The sequence below is a fragment of the Tauraco erythrolophus genome, chromosome 9 (assembly GCF_009769465.1).
Source record: "Tauraco erythrolophus isolate bTauEry1 chromosome 9, bTauEry1.pri, whole genome shotgun sequence".
In the NCBI taxonomy this organism is placed as follows: Eukaryota; Metazoa; Chordata; class Aves; order Musophagiformes; family Musophagidae; genus Tauraco; species Tauraco erythrolophus.
The window spans coordinates 9504-27879 of NC_141473.1; the positions used below are offsets into that span (position 1 = coordinate 9504).

Below are 18376 nucleotides of genomic sequence, written 5' to 3' on the forward strand. Positions count from 1 at the left end.
CAGAATCACTTTGCTACTCTGCAGACCATAGAATTAAAACCTAACACCTCGGGGGAGGCACTGGAGAAAGACGAGGCAGCTCAACCAACAAGGGTGGTAACTAGCACCACCAAGAAAAAAAGGCGCGTGGTGGTAGTGGGTGACTCCTTCCTAAGAGGTACGGAGGCACCCATCTGCCGACCCGATGCGCTGTCTCGGGAGATATGCTGTCTCCCGGGGGCTCGTATCAGAGATGTTACTGAGAGAATACCTGGCCTCATACGGCCCACAGACTATTACCCACTACTGGTGTTTCATGTGGGTACCAATGATACAGCTATCAGTAACCTGAAAAACATCAAAAGGGACTTCAGGGCCCTGGGTGCAGCAGTCAAGGACTCTGGGGCACAGATAGTGTTCTCATCAGTGCTTCCAGTCGAGGGGCAGGGACCTGCAAGGGCCAAACGTATCTGGCAGGTTAACTCATGGCTCAGGGACTGGTGCTACAGCCAGGGCTTTGGGTATTTTGACCATGGGGTAACTTTTGAGAAGCCTGGGTTGCTAGGGGCAGATAGTGTGCACCTAACCGAGAAAGGGAAGAAGGTGCTTGGACAAAGGCTTGCCAGACTTGTGCAAAGAGCTTTAAACTAGTATTGCTGGGGGAGGGGGAGCACAGTTCAGCCCACCGCTGTCAGCATGGCGCCAGTGCCAGCACCGAGGGTCCAGAGGCTGAGGAAGGATCACAGGTATGTTCAAATGAACTTACGCTGCCACCCAAGAGAACCCCTGTCGCTCCAGCCAGCGAGTCGGCTTTGTCGGGAGCCCAGCTAAAGTGTGTGTACACCAACGCATGCAGCATGGGAAATAAACAGGATGAGCTGGAGATGCGTGCACATGAGCAGGGCTACGACCTTATTGGCATCACGGAGACGTGGTGGGACGACTCCTGTGACTGGAGTGTCAACATGGAGGGGTATAAGCTTTTTAGAAAGGATAGGAAGGGGAGACGAGGAGGGGGTGTCGCTCTCTACGTCAGCAACTGGCTGGAGTGCGTGGAGCTTCACCTGGGGTCGGAGGATGAGCTGACAGAGAGCTTATGGGTCAAGATTAGAGGATGGGGACGGATAGGGGATGTTACAGTAGGGGTCTGTTACAGGCCACCTGGCCAGGAGGACAGAGCAGATGAGGCGCTTTATAGCCAGACAGGAGCAGCCTCGCGGTCACAAGCCCTGGTCCTCATGGGAGACTTCAACCACCCTGACATCTGTTGGAGAGACAATACGGCAGGGCACAGGCAGTCCAGGAGGTTCCTGGAATGTGTGGACGACAACTTCCTCCTGCAGGTGATAGAGGAGCCGACAAGGAGGGGTGCCATGCTCGACCTTGTGCTCACCAACAGGGAGGGACTGGTGGGCGATGTGAAACTTAAGGATAGCCTTGGCTGCAGTGACCACAACACGGTGGAGTTCAAGATCCATGGGGCAGCAAGGAAACCATTCAGCAAGCTCTGTACCCTAGATTTCAAGAAGGCGGACTTCGGCCTCTTCAAGGACCTGATGGGCAAAGTGCCGTGGGAGGCGGCCCTGGAGGGACGAGGGGCCCAGGAAAGTTGGTCCACATTCAAGGAGCACCTCCTCCAAGCTCAGCAGAGGTGCATCCCGATGAAGAACAAGTCGGGCAAAAAGACCAGGAAGCCTGCGTGGATGAGCAAGTAGCTCCTGGACCAACTGAAAACGAAGAGGTTAGCCTATAGAGGGTGGAAGCGGAGACAGATAGCCTGGGAGGAATACAGAGAAGCTGTAAGAGTGACCAGGGATCAAGTGAGGAAGGCTAAAGCCCTGAAGGAATTGAATTTGGCAAGGGATATAAAAAGCAATAAGAAAAGCTTCTATAGGTATGTAGGGGACAAAAGGAAGTCCAAAGAGAACGTAGGCCCCCTCCGGAAGGGTACTGGTGCTCTGGTTACCAGGGACATAGAGAAGGCTGAGGTACTCAATGAATTTTTTGCCTCAGTCTTCACTGATAAAGCCTCTTGTCTTACCACCCAAGCTGTGGAAAGAACTAGCAGGGACTGTGAGGATGAACCACCGCCCACTGTACTTGAAGAGCAGGTTCGGGAACATCTGAGGAACTTGAAGGTGCACAAGTCCATGGGACCTGATGAGATCCATCCGCGGGTCCTGAAGGAACTGGCGGATGAAGTTGCCAAGCCGCTGGCCATTGTATTTGAGAAGTCGTGGCGGTCTGGCGAGGTCCCCGATGACTGGAAGAGAGGGAACATAACCCCCATTTTTAAAAAGGGGAACAAGGAGGACCCAGGCAACTACAGGCCGGTCAGCCTCACCTCTGTGCCTGGCAAGGTCATGGAGCAGATTCTCCTGGGAACCATGCTAAGGCACATGGAGAGCAAGGAGGTGGTGGGTGACAGCCAACATGGCTTCACCAAAGGCAGATCGTGCCTGACCAACTTGGTGGCCTTTTACGATGGGGTGACAGGATCGGTGGACAAGGGTCGACCAACGGATGTCATCTACCTGGACTTGTGCAAAGCTTTTGACACTGTCCCGCACGACATTCTTCTCTCTAAACTAGAGAGGCATGGGTTTGATGGATGGACCACTCGGTGGATAAGGAATTGGCTCAATGGCCGCACTCAGAGAGTAGTGGTCAACGGCTCGATGTCCACGTGGAGACCGGTCACGAGTGGCGTCCCTCAGGGGTCCGTGTTGGGCCCAGCCCTCTTCAACATCTTTGTCGGTGACGTGGACAGTGGCATGGAGTGCACCCTCAGCAAGTTCGCCGATGACACCAAGCTGTGTGGTGCTGTCGGCACGCTGGAAGGGAGGGATGCCATCCAGAGGGACCTCGACAGGCTGGAGAGGTGGGCCCGTACCAACCTCATGAAGTTTAACCAGGCCAAGTGCAAGGTCCTACATCTGGGTCGTGGCAATCCCAGGTACAAATACAGACTGGGCGGAGAATGGATCGAGAGCAGCCCTGAGGAGAAGGACTTGGGAGTACTGGTGGACGAGAAGCTCAATATGAGCCGGCAATGTGCTCTTGCGGCCCAGAAGGCCAACCGCGTCCTGGGCTGCATCAAGAGGAGCATGGCCAGCAGGTCGAGGGAGGTGATTCTCCCCCTCTACTCTGCCCTCGTGAGACCTCACTTGGAGTATTGCATCCAGTTCTGGAGTCCCCAACATAAGAAGGACATGGACCAGTTGGAGAGGGTCCAGAGGAGGGCCACGAAGATGATAAGAGGGCTGGAGCACCTTTCCTATGAGGACAGGCTGAAAGACTTGGGGCTGTTCAGCCTGGAGAAGAGGAGGCTCCGGGGTGACCTTATAGCGGTCTTCCAGTACCTCAAGGGGGCCTACAAGAAAGATGGGGAGAGGCTGTTCAGGAGGACCAGTTGTGATAGGACAAGGGGTAATGGTTTTAAAATAGAGGGAGGCAGATTCAGGTTGGATATTAGGAAAAAATTTTTTACCATAAGAGTTGTAGAACACTGGAACAGGTTGCCCAGAGAGGTGGTGGATGCTCCATCCCTGGAGACGTTCAAGGCCAGGTTGGACGACGCCCTGAGCAACCTGATCTAGTTGGAGATATCCCTGTTCCTTGCAGGGGGGTTGGACTAGATGACCTTTGAAGGTCCCTTCCAGCCCTAACCATTCTATGATTCTATGATTCTATCATCTTCATGGCCCTCCTCTGGACCCGCTCCAGCAGCTCCATGTCCTTCTTGCGCTGGGGACTCCAGAGCTGAACGCAGCACTGCATGGGGGTCTCAAGAGAGCAGAGTACTGAGGGGCAGAATCCCCTCCCTCGCCCTGCTGCCCACGCTGCTTTGGATGCAGCCCAGGACACGGGTGGCTTTCTGGGCTGCCAGCGCACGGTGCCGGCTCATGGTGAGCTTCTCATCCACCAACACTCCCAAGTCCTTTTCTTCAGGGCTGCTCTCAATCCATTCTCCGCCCAGCCTGTACTTGTGCTTGGGATTGCCCCGACCCACGTGCAGGACCTTGCACTTGGCCTTGTTGAACTTCATGAGGTTCTCACAGGCCCATCTCTCCAGCCTGTCAAGGTCCCTCTGGACGGCATCCCTTCCCTCCAGCGTGTCCACAACACCACACAACTATAGACGCTCATATAGCCATATAGAGTACTACAAAAAATTTATAGAAGCCCTATGGAGCCCTATAGAGCCCTATATATCACGAAGATTCTGCCCACTCAGTCCCTTTTACTGTCCCTCCCGCACCCCAATACTGGTTCCGTGTGACAAACGTTCTGCTCTGTCACTTTTTCTGTCCCCTCTCCTCCATCTGCTGATGCGTCTCGTTCGCCTCACGGCTGTCCGTGGGCCCTCAGCATCTGCAGACAGTGAAACGCGCCCTCTGCCTCGCCATGCTGCCCCTCTGCATCGCGCATGTGCCGACCGGGAGAAGGGTGCAGCTGGAATGTGCTCCTGAACACCGCACAGGCACTGGCCTCTGATGGTGTGGGGCGCGGGAGCGTGGAAGTAGTGCCCGTGTGAAGCAAACGGTGCCTTTGCAGCACAGTACGACACTGGTCCCAGCTCGGCACCTGTGGTGCAGCCGACTCGCGGGTCTGCAAGCTGGAGCTGGCCGTACGCACGGCTGTGCGAGAACGCGGAGCAGCACCGAGCGTGCCCAAGCCACCGGCAGAAGCCAGTATAGAAGTAGTATTGCTTTCGGAGGAGGAGTTGTGGAAGGTTAAATTTTATATAAAAAGAAAGAAAAATAAACCTTTGGTACAAATAAGTAACAAAATTCACGTAGTAGACAGTTGCATTATTTATCTACAATAGGCAACAATACAAAGAAATTAGATATAAAAGGTTTCTTGCTCAAAAGCTTACTATGCATGTGGAACATCTATGCCCTTATCACAAACGCGATGAAATACAAAGAAAGTAAGTGTAAAGCTTTCTCACCTTTAAGAGCTACCATTATCATAAGACTGAATATCAAGTTTGTTCTACGGAACAGATACTTGAATAAAACAAAGACTTAAGAAAAAAAAAATTACGCTCTACCACCAAGCTTATTTGCTAAGGGAGCATCAGGATAAAAAAAAAGAATGCGACAGTTACTTAAATCTTTCCTTATGTTACGTGTATGTTTAAGAAATCTGTCTCTGGGAAAAGTGAGGTCAGTTTACAGATACTATTTAAGGAAACAGAAAGAGAAAGGAAAAAAAAAAATCTCACACATTGGATCATTTTGTATTCATTATACAGCACAGTGATGGAGAAGAATGTTCCTGGAGATGAAAAACAAACTTCTTCCCCAGAGAGTGCCCTGAAGTCTGAATATCTTCAGAAAATATTTATACCTCTGGTTTTCACTCCCTGCCTCAATGTTCTTAGTTGGTATTTCTCTGAGGGAGAGGGAGGCTCTCATGAAGATACTTCATGCTCCCATGCTCTGAGAAGTCAGAAACAACATGATTGTCCCCCCTCAGCAACCACTTTGTAGTTAAGAGTCCTTCAATTCCCACTGGTCCACGTGCATGGATACGAGAAGTACTAATTCCCACTTCAGCACCTGCAGGAAACACGTAAGATCAAGGTAGTCAATCCTCAGAAGACGTTCACTTCATACTAAGCAGTTTTACACCTTTATGTAAGAACAGCTGCCTGCCTTTCCCTGCTCCTCTCCAAATGCCTGAAGTTATGTCTACCTGTTCTGATTTAAAAGTTAGAGGATCTTAACTATTACATTATAAATTTTAATGTTTATACTTCCGGCTGCTACAGAGTTACTTTTAGAGAGAAAGATGCAAGAGAGAGAGAGATATCTCTTACATGGACTTGTTTCCTGAGGGTTTAATGCTTTTAAAAAAAGAAAAAAAAAGCTAAATTAGTCAAGATTGTGATCTTATGTCCTGGTTTTATCATATTGAGGAGATATTGCAAGACCCTAACTAGATTTTTTTAATCACATGGAACACTGAATGTTCCAGCTGACACTGTAATAGCCTGCTACAGAGATAGCAGAGTTTCTACCTCAGGAAAGAATGTTTCCCTTGTCTTCTGCAATTTACAGTAGGTGCACCTCTTTATTTAAGCAACTGATACTCAGTTTGGTTCCTGCTTTTCATTCCTCAACACTGCAGGGCTGGCACACTGGACAGCAGCTCAGTCTGCCCAACGGGAACAAAGCACGGCATTCTTTGTAGCATCAGTATAAAGATAAAACAAAATAAAAACTGTTCACCTATTTCAGATGCTGTGTTGCATTGTTCTATCATTACACGCATCAACATACTTTACACTGATTGAACAGAGCTTCAAATGATCCAAAACATCTTTGCTCCCTGCTGCTAAATTAATCTACATAGTCTGTACAGCAGTATTAGCTGTACCAGTTCTGTCAGGAAAGAGACATTAAACTATTTGCGGTTCCACATGGATGAAACGTCTAGGCTTCAACTCCTCCTATGGTACCTTTCCTTTCACCTTTCACACAACAGCAAATCCTGCAGTCACAGCCCTGCAGTATTTTCTCTCTTACCAAGTCCAAATCTATAGCCGTCAGAGAATCGGGTACTGGCGTTCCAGAAAACACAAGCGCTGTCCACATGCTGGAGGAAGAACTCTGCTGTTTTCTCTGGGAAGAGACAGAGAGAAAAATAAAACTCAGTACATACAGAATGATCATGCCCTACAATAAACAGAACATAGTACAGTGAACAGATATAACAATACAACTTTCACATGTGACCTTATCGGACAGTATTTAAACAGCCTGGGCTAAGACATGTTCATTTATACCTTCTTCCCAGTCTGCTTCCCAAGTAAACACAGCTGCAAGTATTACAGGAAGCTTGTAAAGATTAGAAGAAAGCAAAAAGATGTCTAATTCTAAATACATCCAGTCTAGAATCTGCTAACACGATAATTCTATGCCCCAAACAACATTTTGCAGTCAAAACTGACACAGTTAGAGAGTCAGCTCTCCATTAATCTCAAACATGAAATTGTTCCAGATAATGAAAAATCCTAAAATAAATTGATATTGCAGGTAGTATTTGGGAAATATAATGCAGAAATACCACATGAAGTCAACTAATTAACCCAGTTTAACACAGAACATGCAAGACCTGAGCAAGCTCAAGCAGAGTTACGCAAGTCTTAGTCTTCTGGAGGACTCCGTTCTCTGTACGGCTGCGCGCTGCAGGTCAGTTGCCCTTAGTGACAACATGAGCATTAAAGATCAGCTCTGTTTCCAGTACACTCCATAGGAAATCACTAGTGCACCAGGTTCCGTGGCAGTGGCTTACAGTACCAAACGCATGTCACTCATTCAAGCTCGGCAGGACATACAGAAACAGAAGCCTGCTTGACTGACACACTGACCAGCTGCAGATCAACATGACCTTACTGCAGCTGATCCTCAGGAGTTCCAGGCTTGGTTTGAGAGTCAACTTTTGGCTGGGTGCAGCTCTAGCTATGTTTTGAACTGGCAAAGTGTTCAAACTGCATGCAGGACAGGTGCTAGGGATGACAGCAGCACAGAGCCGTCACAAGTTCACAACAAAGGAGGCAAGGAACTACGAATGGAGATAAATGCAGCTTTTATACTAGGGATGCAGAAGTGGACTGGGAGAGGTAGGGGGAAAAACATTTGTGGTCCTTGTTTGCAAGATACTAAAATGACATGGGAAGAAAAAGTGGATGAACTCTGATCTTCCCTACAATCCCTATTCTCTTCAGTGAGGTACTACAGAAGCTCACGTCATCAGCCTTCAGAGGCCTAAGGACATCTCCAGGATTCAGGAGATGTTCCTGCAAAACACTCTGATGCAGTAAGTCTGCACAATACAGGAACACGAAGCAATTTGCCTGGCAAGGGCATGTGCTGATTTGCCATTAGTCAATTGCTCAAGCACATTCCTTAACATCCTGGCATAAGGGCCACACAACATGTTTTCTCTAAACTAAACAGGACTGCAGGCACATTCAGCTCATAGGCCTCCAGTTGGTTATGCCTACTACAGACCCAAGAGAAGAACAACTACTACTAGTTAGGCTAACACCAAGAATTGTGTTAGTCAAACCAGAAGAGTAGCTTAAGGAAGCAAACCGATCACTAACCATTCTCTGTGATGATAACGTCTGTGTGAGAGCTTCCGTACTTGTGGATATGTTCAACAGCCTCTTCGACACTGTCCACCACCTCAATGCAGCACTCCAGGTCCCCATATTCTGTGCGGAGAGATTTCACTTCTGAAGGGCTGAATGTCAAGTAAGATGCAAACTTTGGGCCAGCGTGAATCTTCACCTGCAATACCAGAAACATTTTGTGTTGATGACCATACCAATGCCATCCAGGCGAAAGCGTGACTTCTTGTACTCTGTGTGTGATGGAGGTAATTTTCTTCATAGCAGTCCCTAGGGTGCTATGTTTTGGATTTGTGACTAAAACAGTGTTGAAAACACACCAATGTTTTGGCTGGTGCTGAACAGAGCCTGCAGAGCGTCAAGGCCTTCTCTTTTTCCCTAGACTCTGTCCTCCTAGCAAAACGGTTGGGAATGTGCAGGAAGCTGGGAGCGGACACGATCACGATAGCTGACCTGAACTGACCCAAGGTATATTCCAGGCCATATAATGTCATGCACAGCAACAAAAACTCCCTCTCCTCAGTTTGTAATGAAGATTTCCCTTGCTCAGACTGGCTGGGCATTGGTCTACTTAAGGCAGATGGTGAGTAATCAGATCTGCCTCACTTGTGTGGGTTTTTGGGGGTTGGGTTTTTCATAGTTTTTTTGTTTTGTTTTGTTTGTTTATTTGTTTCTCCCTCTTCTGCCCCTTTCTTCTTCCTCTTTCCTTCGCTTATCAAGCTATCCTTCTTTCAACCCACAAGGCTCCTTGCATTTGCTCCTCTTATTCTCTCTCCTCACCCCACTTGAGGCAGCAGAGTGAGCAAGCAGCTGGATGGTGCTTAGCTGCTGACTGCGGTTAACCCACAACATTTGTCAATCAAATGTTCACTGCATGCAGTGTAAGAAAAGTCTACAGTTTGGGAAACTTAGCAGAGTGGTGAACTAGCAACAAGGAACAATAGCCGACATGATAGGTTGGCTACCTACCATGACATGCTCCTAGTTCAGGACTCATTTCAAATTATTTAAAGCAACCACATCACTTAGAAAGTCATCAAGAGGACAGTACAACACTAGTACTGGGAAAACAGCTAAAATATTGCAGCCAGCTCCTATTTTAAGAAAGCAGCTGTGGTGCAGAGAATTAACTACAGGAATGGTTCCAAGTTTGCACCTACAAAAGACTTAAGATTTTGAATGGCTTTTACCCTTTTATTTGTAAACCAACACCAGCCCTCTCTGAAGTATGTGTTTCAGACACAAAGGAGTTATGGGGTCCAAAACAAGAAAACTCACACAGATATTTTTAATTTGTTATAAAGAAGATCTAACACATTATCAACCCCTGAGTTTAATCATAGCAGCTGAGACACCTAAGCAATGAGAGATAATTTAGAGCTGATACAGCAGAGAAATTCCCGTGCAAATGAAACAGAACATTTTGACAAGATAAACATAAATGTGAAATAAGGCAAAACTCCACAAAATTTGAAGTCTATTAAGAAGGTATCTGTAAAACGGCATTTTCTTGTGCAACTATAAATTACTTTAATTGCATGATTCTGCCCAGTATTTCCATGTTTCTTGTTGTCAGGTCAGATTAGACAGAGGTGGCATCCTCCCCCCTGGAGCTCAGAGCTGGGTGGGTGGTGGTGGAAACGCACTAGCCCTCACATTCCTCCCATCCAAAATCCAGATATCTACCCTGCACTATACCCTTCACAAGAAGCAACCAAACAAGACATGAAAAAAATCTATATAAAGTGAGAACTTGCTCCTGACTACTTATCAGCTTCTTTCACTATGACTCTTACAACATCATCAAAACATATGGCCTCTCTCATTTTTAGTCACGGCATGTACACTCTATTTGCCAAATACATGCCGCTGTGTGAAAATCCTTGATTTATGTGCATTCACACTACTTCATGGATATTTCACTCCTGATACATCTCTGCTATCTTTACTGAAAAACATTACCCATGTCAAGACAATTAATTAGTATACTGGTCTTTTGCTGTTCCTTTGACATACTAGGAGGGAAAATGGGTGGAGCTAAAGGGCAGGCAAGATGAAAGGTTTAATAAAATGTGGATGAAGTAGATTCAGAAAGGAGAAAAACAGAAAGGGAATTTGCTTGCATAAGAAGCTAAATGAATAGATTCAAGAAGATGATGCTTTGCGTCTGGGAGGTTAACGGCAATTAAGGCAGAATTAAGAAGGGTTGAGAAAGAGTTGTATATATGCACTTCTAAGGCAGAAGATGATTTTTGCTATATAAAAGGAAGTGTTTGTATCCCAATAATGGCATGTAGCTGTCCTGAAGAAGCTGCTTTCAGATCATTTGTACGGAAAAACTTGGGGTTGTGTGGAGAAGAAGAGAAAAGTTCTCCGTAAGTTAATTTATTTGTACAAAGATACATACGGACAACGTAAGTGTTATGCCATCAGAAAACTAAACAGGGCTACACCAGCCAGACCAAATGCTTCTAAAGTGTTAGAAAAAACCCAAAACAAAACACAAGTATGAGTGACTAACCTGTTCTACTCTCAACATGTCTATGATCTGATCAAACAACGGGGTTCTCAGCAAGTCTCGATGAATTAAGAGAGTTTCCAGAGCATTACAGGCAGCAGGATATTCACACTTTGAGTCTCTGACTGAGGTTGAAGAGTAAATAATTGGTTACATAACATTTATGACAAAGATTTTGAACAGCATTTGAATTATCAATTACCATAACCATATCGCGTACTCCAAATACAAAGTTCAGTTACACCCATGAGATTCAAGTCACCCTCTCTCAGCTTACTTATTCGTGTGACCTTCTCAACGCTGGCATCCGTGTCCACATACACGTGACAGATCCCTTCGCTGTGTCCCATCACTGGGATTCCCTTAGCAGCTTTCTGGATATTCCTGACTAGCTGTGATGAACCACGTGGAATGATTAGATCTATCAGCTTATCCAAACGGCAGAGATCTTCTACTTCCTCTCTCGTGTTCACCTGTGATAGTTGCAATACAAACAGTTCTGCCCATACTTTTTATACATACCATAGCAAAGAAATTCTTGATTTAATTCTAGGCACTTACTAGTTGCACTGCATCTTTGACTCCATGAATGGAGAGCGCTTCTTGTGTCAGATGATGAAGGATTTGATTGCTATGAGCTGCCTCTTTCCCTCCTTTAAGTAGTAAGCCATTTCCACTGGCTATGGCCAAAGCAGACACCTGTCAGAAAAGAATTTATTAAAAAAAAAAGTTATCTGTCTCTTCTGTCAGAATAACACCCACAAAATAACAGTAAGAACAGGATTTTTCGTCCTGTTGATGCACTCAACGTTAATCTACAGTTTTCATTTTATGGCACCAAAAAATCATTACAAGTAACAGCAGATTTAACTCCAGAAATGAAATGTGTTAGTGTTTCAGGAACAAACCTGAGTTTTCAAGGTACTATTGCCAGGGAGAGACTGCAGTGGACAAGTCAGAGGAAACCCTGGACATGGGGGTGGCCTTCTATGATGAGGTCACAGCATTGATGGATAGGGGAAGAGCAACTGACATCGTCTACCTGGACTTATCCAAAGCATTTGATACTGTCCCACACGACATCCTTATCTCTAAACTGGAAAGACATTGTTTTAATGGATGGACCACTCGGTGGATAAGGAATCGGCTGGATGGTCGCAATCAAAGAGTTGTGGTCAACAGTTCAATGTCCACGTGGAGGCTTGTGACGAGTGGTGTTCCTCAGGGGTCAGTACTGGGACCAGTGCTATTTAACATCTTTGTTGGAGACATGGACAGTGGGATCGAGTGCACCCTCAGCAAGTTTGCAGATGACACCAAGTTGTGTGGTGTTGTGGACACGCTGGAGGGAAGGGATGCCATCCAGAGGGACCTTGACAGGCTGGAGAGATGGGCCTGTGAGAACCTCATGAAGTTCAACAAGGCCAAGTGCAAGGTCCTGCACGTGGGTCGGGGCAATCCCAAGCACAAGTACAGGCTGGGCGGAGAATGGATTGAGAGCAGCCCTGAGGAGAAGGACTTGGGAGTGCTGGTGGATGAGACGTTCAACATGAGCCGGCAATGAGCGCTGGCAGCCCAGAAAGCCACCCGTGTCCTGGGCTGCATCAAAAGAAGTGTGGCCAGCAGGTTGAGGGAGGGGATTCTGCCCCTCAGTACTCTGCTCTCCTGAGACCCCCCCTGCAGTGCTGCGTTCAGCTCTGGGGGCCTCAACACAAGAAGGACATGGAGCTGCTGGAGCGGGTCCAGAGGAGGGTCACGAAGATGATGCAAGGGCTGGAGCACCTCTGCTATGGAGACAGGCTGAGAGAGTTGGGGCTGTTCAGCCTGGAGAAGAGAAGGCTCCGGGGTGATCTTATTGCAGCCTTCCAGTACCTAAAGGGGGCCTACAGGAAAGCTGGAGAGGGGCTTTTTACAAGGGCGTGTAGTGACAGGACAAGGGGCAATGGCTTTAAACTGAAAGAGGGGAGATTTAGATTGGATATAAGGAAGAGATTCTTCCCTCTGAGGCTAATGAGACACTGGCACAGGTTGCCCAGAGAAGCTGTGGCTGCCCCATCCCTGGAAGTGTTCCAGGCCAGGTTGGATGGGGCTTTGGGCAACCTGGTGTAGTGGAGGGTTGGAGGTTGGAACCAGATGATCTTTGAGGTCCCTTCCAAGTCTAACCATTCTATGATTCTATAATTCTATGAACTGGGTAGCTGTGTGGGCAATTATCCCAAGGAGAATAATGTTAGGTGCTCTTGTCCCTAACCATTCTGTCAGAAAGTGGCTAATAACCTCTTCCTATGAGCAAGAAGAACATTTTCATTGTGCTGTCTAAAACAGAAGTCATAAATAGACAACACTTGCCGTAAGTGTGGGAAAAAAACCTTCCAGACAATAGGCCCAGCATCACCTGTATCACTTTGATTTCATGTGTATATTCAGAAAGAACTAACTGATGCTGTTGCATTTCTGTTTAAGGTGCCAGATTTCACTCATTTGAGCACAACACAACTCAGTAACACAACTAGACCATGTTTCAAAGAAATGCTCCAAAGAAGCCACTGCCTTTTTGGAAGTCAGATAAAAAAAAATTACTTTTGCTGCTGAGAACATATACCCAATTCTCTCAGTCTCCAGACATTAGTTCTTATTGGTGTTTTCCCTAGTAAACTGAAAACCTGTTTAAACAGAGGGGTGATGGTAGGTTTTTTTTATTGTTTGTTTCAGTTTTTTGCTCTGCTTTACCTAGGAGTATGTTAGACATAATAAAGCTCTCTTCCCATACTTATTCTGCTTTTGAATCCCGTTTTGTCTTCCTCATCCCAATCCCATTCACAATGGCCTCACAATCTGTCCACTTATTTAAAAAAAAAAAAAAAAAAAGCATACACTCCTTTAGAAAACAAAATCACCTCCTCTCCAGAATGAACAAATTAAGCTTTTGAAGTTATTTTACTGCATTACTATCTTCTGGGAAGGATAATATGTATTGTTACCATCATCTGTACATATCACCAAGCCTGCACTCTTTAGTATATCAATTGTACGCTGTTGAGATGTGGATGCAAGAATTAGCCACACCTAACAAGCAGTTGGCTTAGTGGCACACTTTACATACTGATTCATGCAGAAAAAATGTTAAGCCCATCAGATACACCTCCTCAGATGACCTCTTTTCCCCTTCTAATATCACATAGATAACAACAATCACAATGTTTGATATTCTACCTCATCCTGCTGTCAGTAATTTATAAAACTAGACATTAAAAAGCAGTCTGATTGTATTTTGAAAGTATCTTGTAAGAATCTGCCTCTCCAAAGGTCAGTATCACAAGGGAAAGCTAAACAAATAAGCTTACTTTAACAAAGAATTCTGCTCTGCAGGCATAAGATTAAAAGAAAAAATATTAAATCATTTGAAAAAATGAAAAAAAAATCAATAATTAAGACACAAAAATAAAAAACTTTGTGATTAAAAGGAGAACAGAAGATAACGTGTTTCAAAATAGTTCAGTCCCTTCAAAGAATAATAGAGCATGACTATACTTCACAGCAACAACTGGATTTGGTGGAATCTATAGGAAGCAATCTAAGATGCTTGCAGTTTGGCCTTTTAAGCATTAGAGGCAAACATGCTACTTGTATATGCTCATTAGAAGCTTATGATATCTTAACTGGTAATCTGCAATTGTTTCACCTTTATCACAACTCAAGCCTGAACTCTGAGTGCTGACCTAACTGCGTAAGCTATCTCCAAGGAGCAAATCGAGCACGCTCTCTTCCAGGACAAAGTCAAACTTCCCAAACAAGCATGAGATGCAGTAGTAAAGTAAGAGGAGGGAATTGCTCCTCTGCACTCAGAGATCATCCTACTATCAGCTACAGCATGGGACAAAACCATGCCATTCAAATGTAGAGCTATCAAAGATGATCTTCTGAAGTTGCATCATAGAACCTGATGTGAGTACAAGGACAGGAGGTTGGCAGGAAGAAAAGCAAGTACCAAGACAAGCTATTCCAAGCCAGTAAAACAAAGGGCAGGAAAAAAAAGCCAGCAAGAGTCAGTCTAATATAAGTTTTAAGGCAAGATAAAGGGGAGGAGAAAGAGGGAGACATCAGCTATGCAAGGCAAGAGACCAGGGATGAAGTCTAAGAAGACAGAATGGAATTCAACAAGGAAACATACTGGTTATCTATGAAGAACAGAGCTAGCAGCAAGGAGCTAGTAACGGTAGACAAAGGAGACTAGTGCTTTTTTGTCTCATGGGAACTTTGCCTACTCCCTTTCAATATGAAATGAGGACCACTCACAAAAGTACCAAGCTGTCCACTGGTTGAGTCTTACTTCCTTTTAAAGGGCTTGCACCCATCACTTTCTCATCAAGCACCCACTCATATGTTAGAGAACTCCTCAATCTCTTCCTAGACACCTAATATTAAATTGTGGGAAACAGTATTGATAATGAAGTTTTTTATTTTCTTTTTAAAATTCACTACAGTTGCTCAGTAAAATAGTCGGGAGTTAGAAAATAAGATCAAAGTTGCCTCTGCAACATTAGTTCAGCCCCCACATTTTCATGCATTATAACAGCATTTACTCACAGTAATACTCCCACACAGCGCTACAGATGAAGGTATTGGCCTTTAAGATGCCTGCCTTATTCCTGGCACAAGATAAACGACATTCACTTACAATACACTATTCAAGATTTTCACTAGCTTTTCTAGCAACTACAGTACTTAAGAATTTAGAATATCTTTCTCACACCTATCTCACTACAACTGAGTAAAAGCTATCACTCTGCCTCACTGCACAAAAGCAGTATCAGTACAGCATAGACCACTCAAAGCCTGGAACTTCTGTGCTTTCTGTGCTCAGCCTTTTTTTTTTTTTTATCATCATCTATTCCTAACAGTTACAGTTATTTACTAGCATCTGTATTAAACAATTCCTGTTTAATCCCAGCCTGCAGTTCATCTGTATGCAGCATGGACAGATAAAACAAGTCCTCATCGGTAGGAGCCTCTCAAGCTGTGAGTAAGGCACTGAACATACATTTGTAAAACACACGCAGGAACTGCACCATCTGAATGTAAGATAACTCCTTCTATATGTTGGATTTAAAAAAAAACAAACAAGCCAAACCAGGCCTCAACTCTGAACACTGCAGAAGCAAGTCCTGAGAACAACTCTGCAGGAAAAATAGGGATGCCAACAAAATCAGTTTTAGAAGAATCCAAGCAAGAGCCCTTTGAGACAAGACTTCTTGCAGCCTTCCAACTGCTCACCAACAGAAATACCCTTTCTTTTGTCATCGAAAAATTTCCAACAGCGTAACCTGCTCTCCTTACATACCTGTGGAAGACAGTCAGGACGGGACTCAAAGATCACAAGAAGGACGCCAATAGGCACTGTCACCTGCTCCAAATCCAGGTCTTTTGCTACTCGTGTTCGCCGAATTACACGGCCAACACTGTCCTGTGAGGATGCTGCAATCTGACGCAGACCAATGGCCAAGCTGTTCAGCTTTGATGTAGACAGACTTAGACGTTTCAACAAAGGAAGTGCCAATCTCCCTAGAAGAAAGAAAAAAATTGTGCTGGAGATAGATTGGCCTGCCTAGGGTGAAGCAAAAGTTATTTAAACCAGTGGTGAACCTAAGGAAAATTCAGATGTTTCCCACACCCTAGCAAGAAATCTACCCAAGATGAAAAATGCACAGCATTAAGTCTGGTAGCCACAATAAAACCACTCAACTGTGACAAAGATTTCACTCACCACCACATTTTCACCTAATGCAGTTTAAGAGATTTGTACATGAAGCAACATCAACATCGACAAAGATAAGGTTTGTCCTATTTCAAGTACTGCTACGTCTGAATTTCTTACCAATTTCTACCCTTGCAGTATTTCTAGAAGGTTTGGGCAGTAATTTAATCTTTCTATTTTACAGATAAAAATCCCAAAGCACTGAGGCATCCATAGCATTTCTGTCCAGACTGGGCAAGAACTGCCTGAATTTTCTGGTCTGAACATGTTCAGGCAGTAAGTTAACTCAGTAATGTCCCCTCAAGTACTCTGGTCAGTAAAAAACGGTTACCTGGCATCTTCCACAAAGTATTACAATTCACGATGTGTCACTTTCATACATTTGCTATCCCTATATGTACATATCCCAATCCCAACTTCTCAATGAATAGGGCAATCTAACATAGTAGAACGGGTTTAATCCAAGCCACCTAAAGAGAACCTTCCTCAATCAGAAGGGAACATGGTTCTTTTTGGAGAGCATCAATTTAAGTATAGAGATAACAGCCTTCAACTCAGGAGCCAAAAATTATCTTAACCAGCTCAGAAAATACTCACTTTATGCATGACAGTAACAGAGATTACATTTGTTATACTCCATTTCTAAAGTGAGCCTCCTTTGGCAAAACGGAGCACTAATGTGTTTTGTTTTGGTGGCGTTTTTCTTCTGTTTGGTTTGGGGTTTTTTTTTGTTCACAATACACTGATTGGTGTTTTGCAAGAGATCCGTATCTTCTCTGTTGAAGGCATCTGTTTTATGTAATTAAGGAAGCTGCAGCTGTTTACACTGATAAACTCTCAAGGTCCTGGGTTCACTAATCTGTGACAGCCATACTACCCAGTCCCAGGTGACAGAAGATTCCTATTCTGTTCATTTACTTCAAGGCCCAGAGAGGTTCAAGACAACAGGATTACCATGGAAGGCTTTGAACTATTACCTTTATTTTCAGCATCTTCTAAGTCCTTTTTGTTTGCCAAGAGGATTTCTTCTCTCTGGTCAGTCAGTAAGTCAGCAAGACGATAAATAATTTCCGCTCTCTGAAAGAGAAAACAGTTTCTGAACTGACTTCTTACAAAAAGTCCACACTATTTGACATCTGGCCCCCTTCAGTCCATTTATGTTGACCACATCCTCTCACTGTCTTGACTCCCTGAATACTTGGGGCCAGCTGATTTTTCCAGCCTGAATGACATTGAAAAATGAGTCGGAAACTGCTTCAACCTTTACTTTGCTTTTTATTATCTTACTTTCCGTGTCTAGTCTTCTTGACCAAATCCACAATGTTCTTCCTTTAAGAGCACCTTGTCTTCTACACAACAGATGCCACATTTTACCTACCCAGATGCAGAGCACTAATTGATTGTCTATAGCTCCTCTTTTGCATACCCTACACACAGGAGTGAACAGAGGAAGTTATTCTGGTCAATTCTTCAGCAGCTGTATCACAATTCATTTCTGTGTGATACTCAGTGCTATTGTTCTCACCAACAAAGAGGGGCTGGTGGGGAATGCGATGCTCAAGAACAGCCTTGGCTGCAGTGGAGTTCAAGATTCTCAGGGAGGCAAGGAGGGTGCTCAGCAAGCTCACTAGCCTGGATTTCAGGAAAGTAGACTTTGGCCTCTTCAGGGATCTCCTCGCTAGAGTACAATGGGATGAAGCCCTGGCAGGAAGAAGGGCCCAAGAAAGCTGGTTAATATTCAAGGATCACCTCCTCCAAGCTCAGGAGCGGTGCATCCCAACAAAGAGGAAGTCAGGTAGGAACACCAGGAGGCCTGCATGGATGAACAAGATGCTCCTGGACCAACTCGGACACAAAAAGAAGGCCTACAGAGGGTGGAAGCAAGGACAGGTAGCCTGGGAAGAATAAAATAAATTGTCCAAGCAACCAGAGATCAGGTTAGGAAAGCTAAAGCCCTAATAGAGTTAAATCTGGC

The 18376-nt window shown here is 45.0% G+C and overlaps 1 protein-coding gene across 9 annotated transcripts in view; it reads right to left on the reverse strand.

The window, feature by feature from the left end:
- Window positions 1-4675: 4675 nt before the first annotated feature.
- ALDH18A1 (aldehyde dehydrogenase 18 family member A1) overlaps window positions 4676-18376 on the reverse strand; it is a 44258-nt gene continuing 30557 nt past the window's right edge. For all 9 annotated transcript variants that reach the window (XM_086616929.1, XM_086616926.1, XM_086616928.1 and 6 more), the window contains 8 exons: window positions 17379-17478; window positions 15988-16208; window positions 11208-11345; window positions 10924-11119; window positions 10650-10771; window positions 8102-8288; window positions 6519-6614; window positions 4676-5549 (listed from right to left, as the gene is read on the reverse strand). In XM_086616929.1, the coding sequence (XP_086473055.1) occupies window positions 5368-5549; window positions 6519-6614; window positions 8102-8288; window positions 10650-10771; window positions 10924-11119; window positions 11208-11345; window positions 15988-16208; window positions 17379-17478 (1242 nt within the window). In that variant the 3' untranslated portion in view covers window positions 4676-5367. The remainder of the gene's footprint in view (window positions 5550-6518; window positions 6615-8101; window positions 8289-10649; window positions 10772-10923; window positions 11120-11207; window positions 11346-15987; window positions 16209-17378; window positions 17479-18376) is intronic.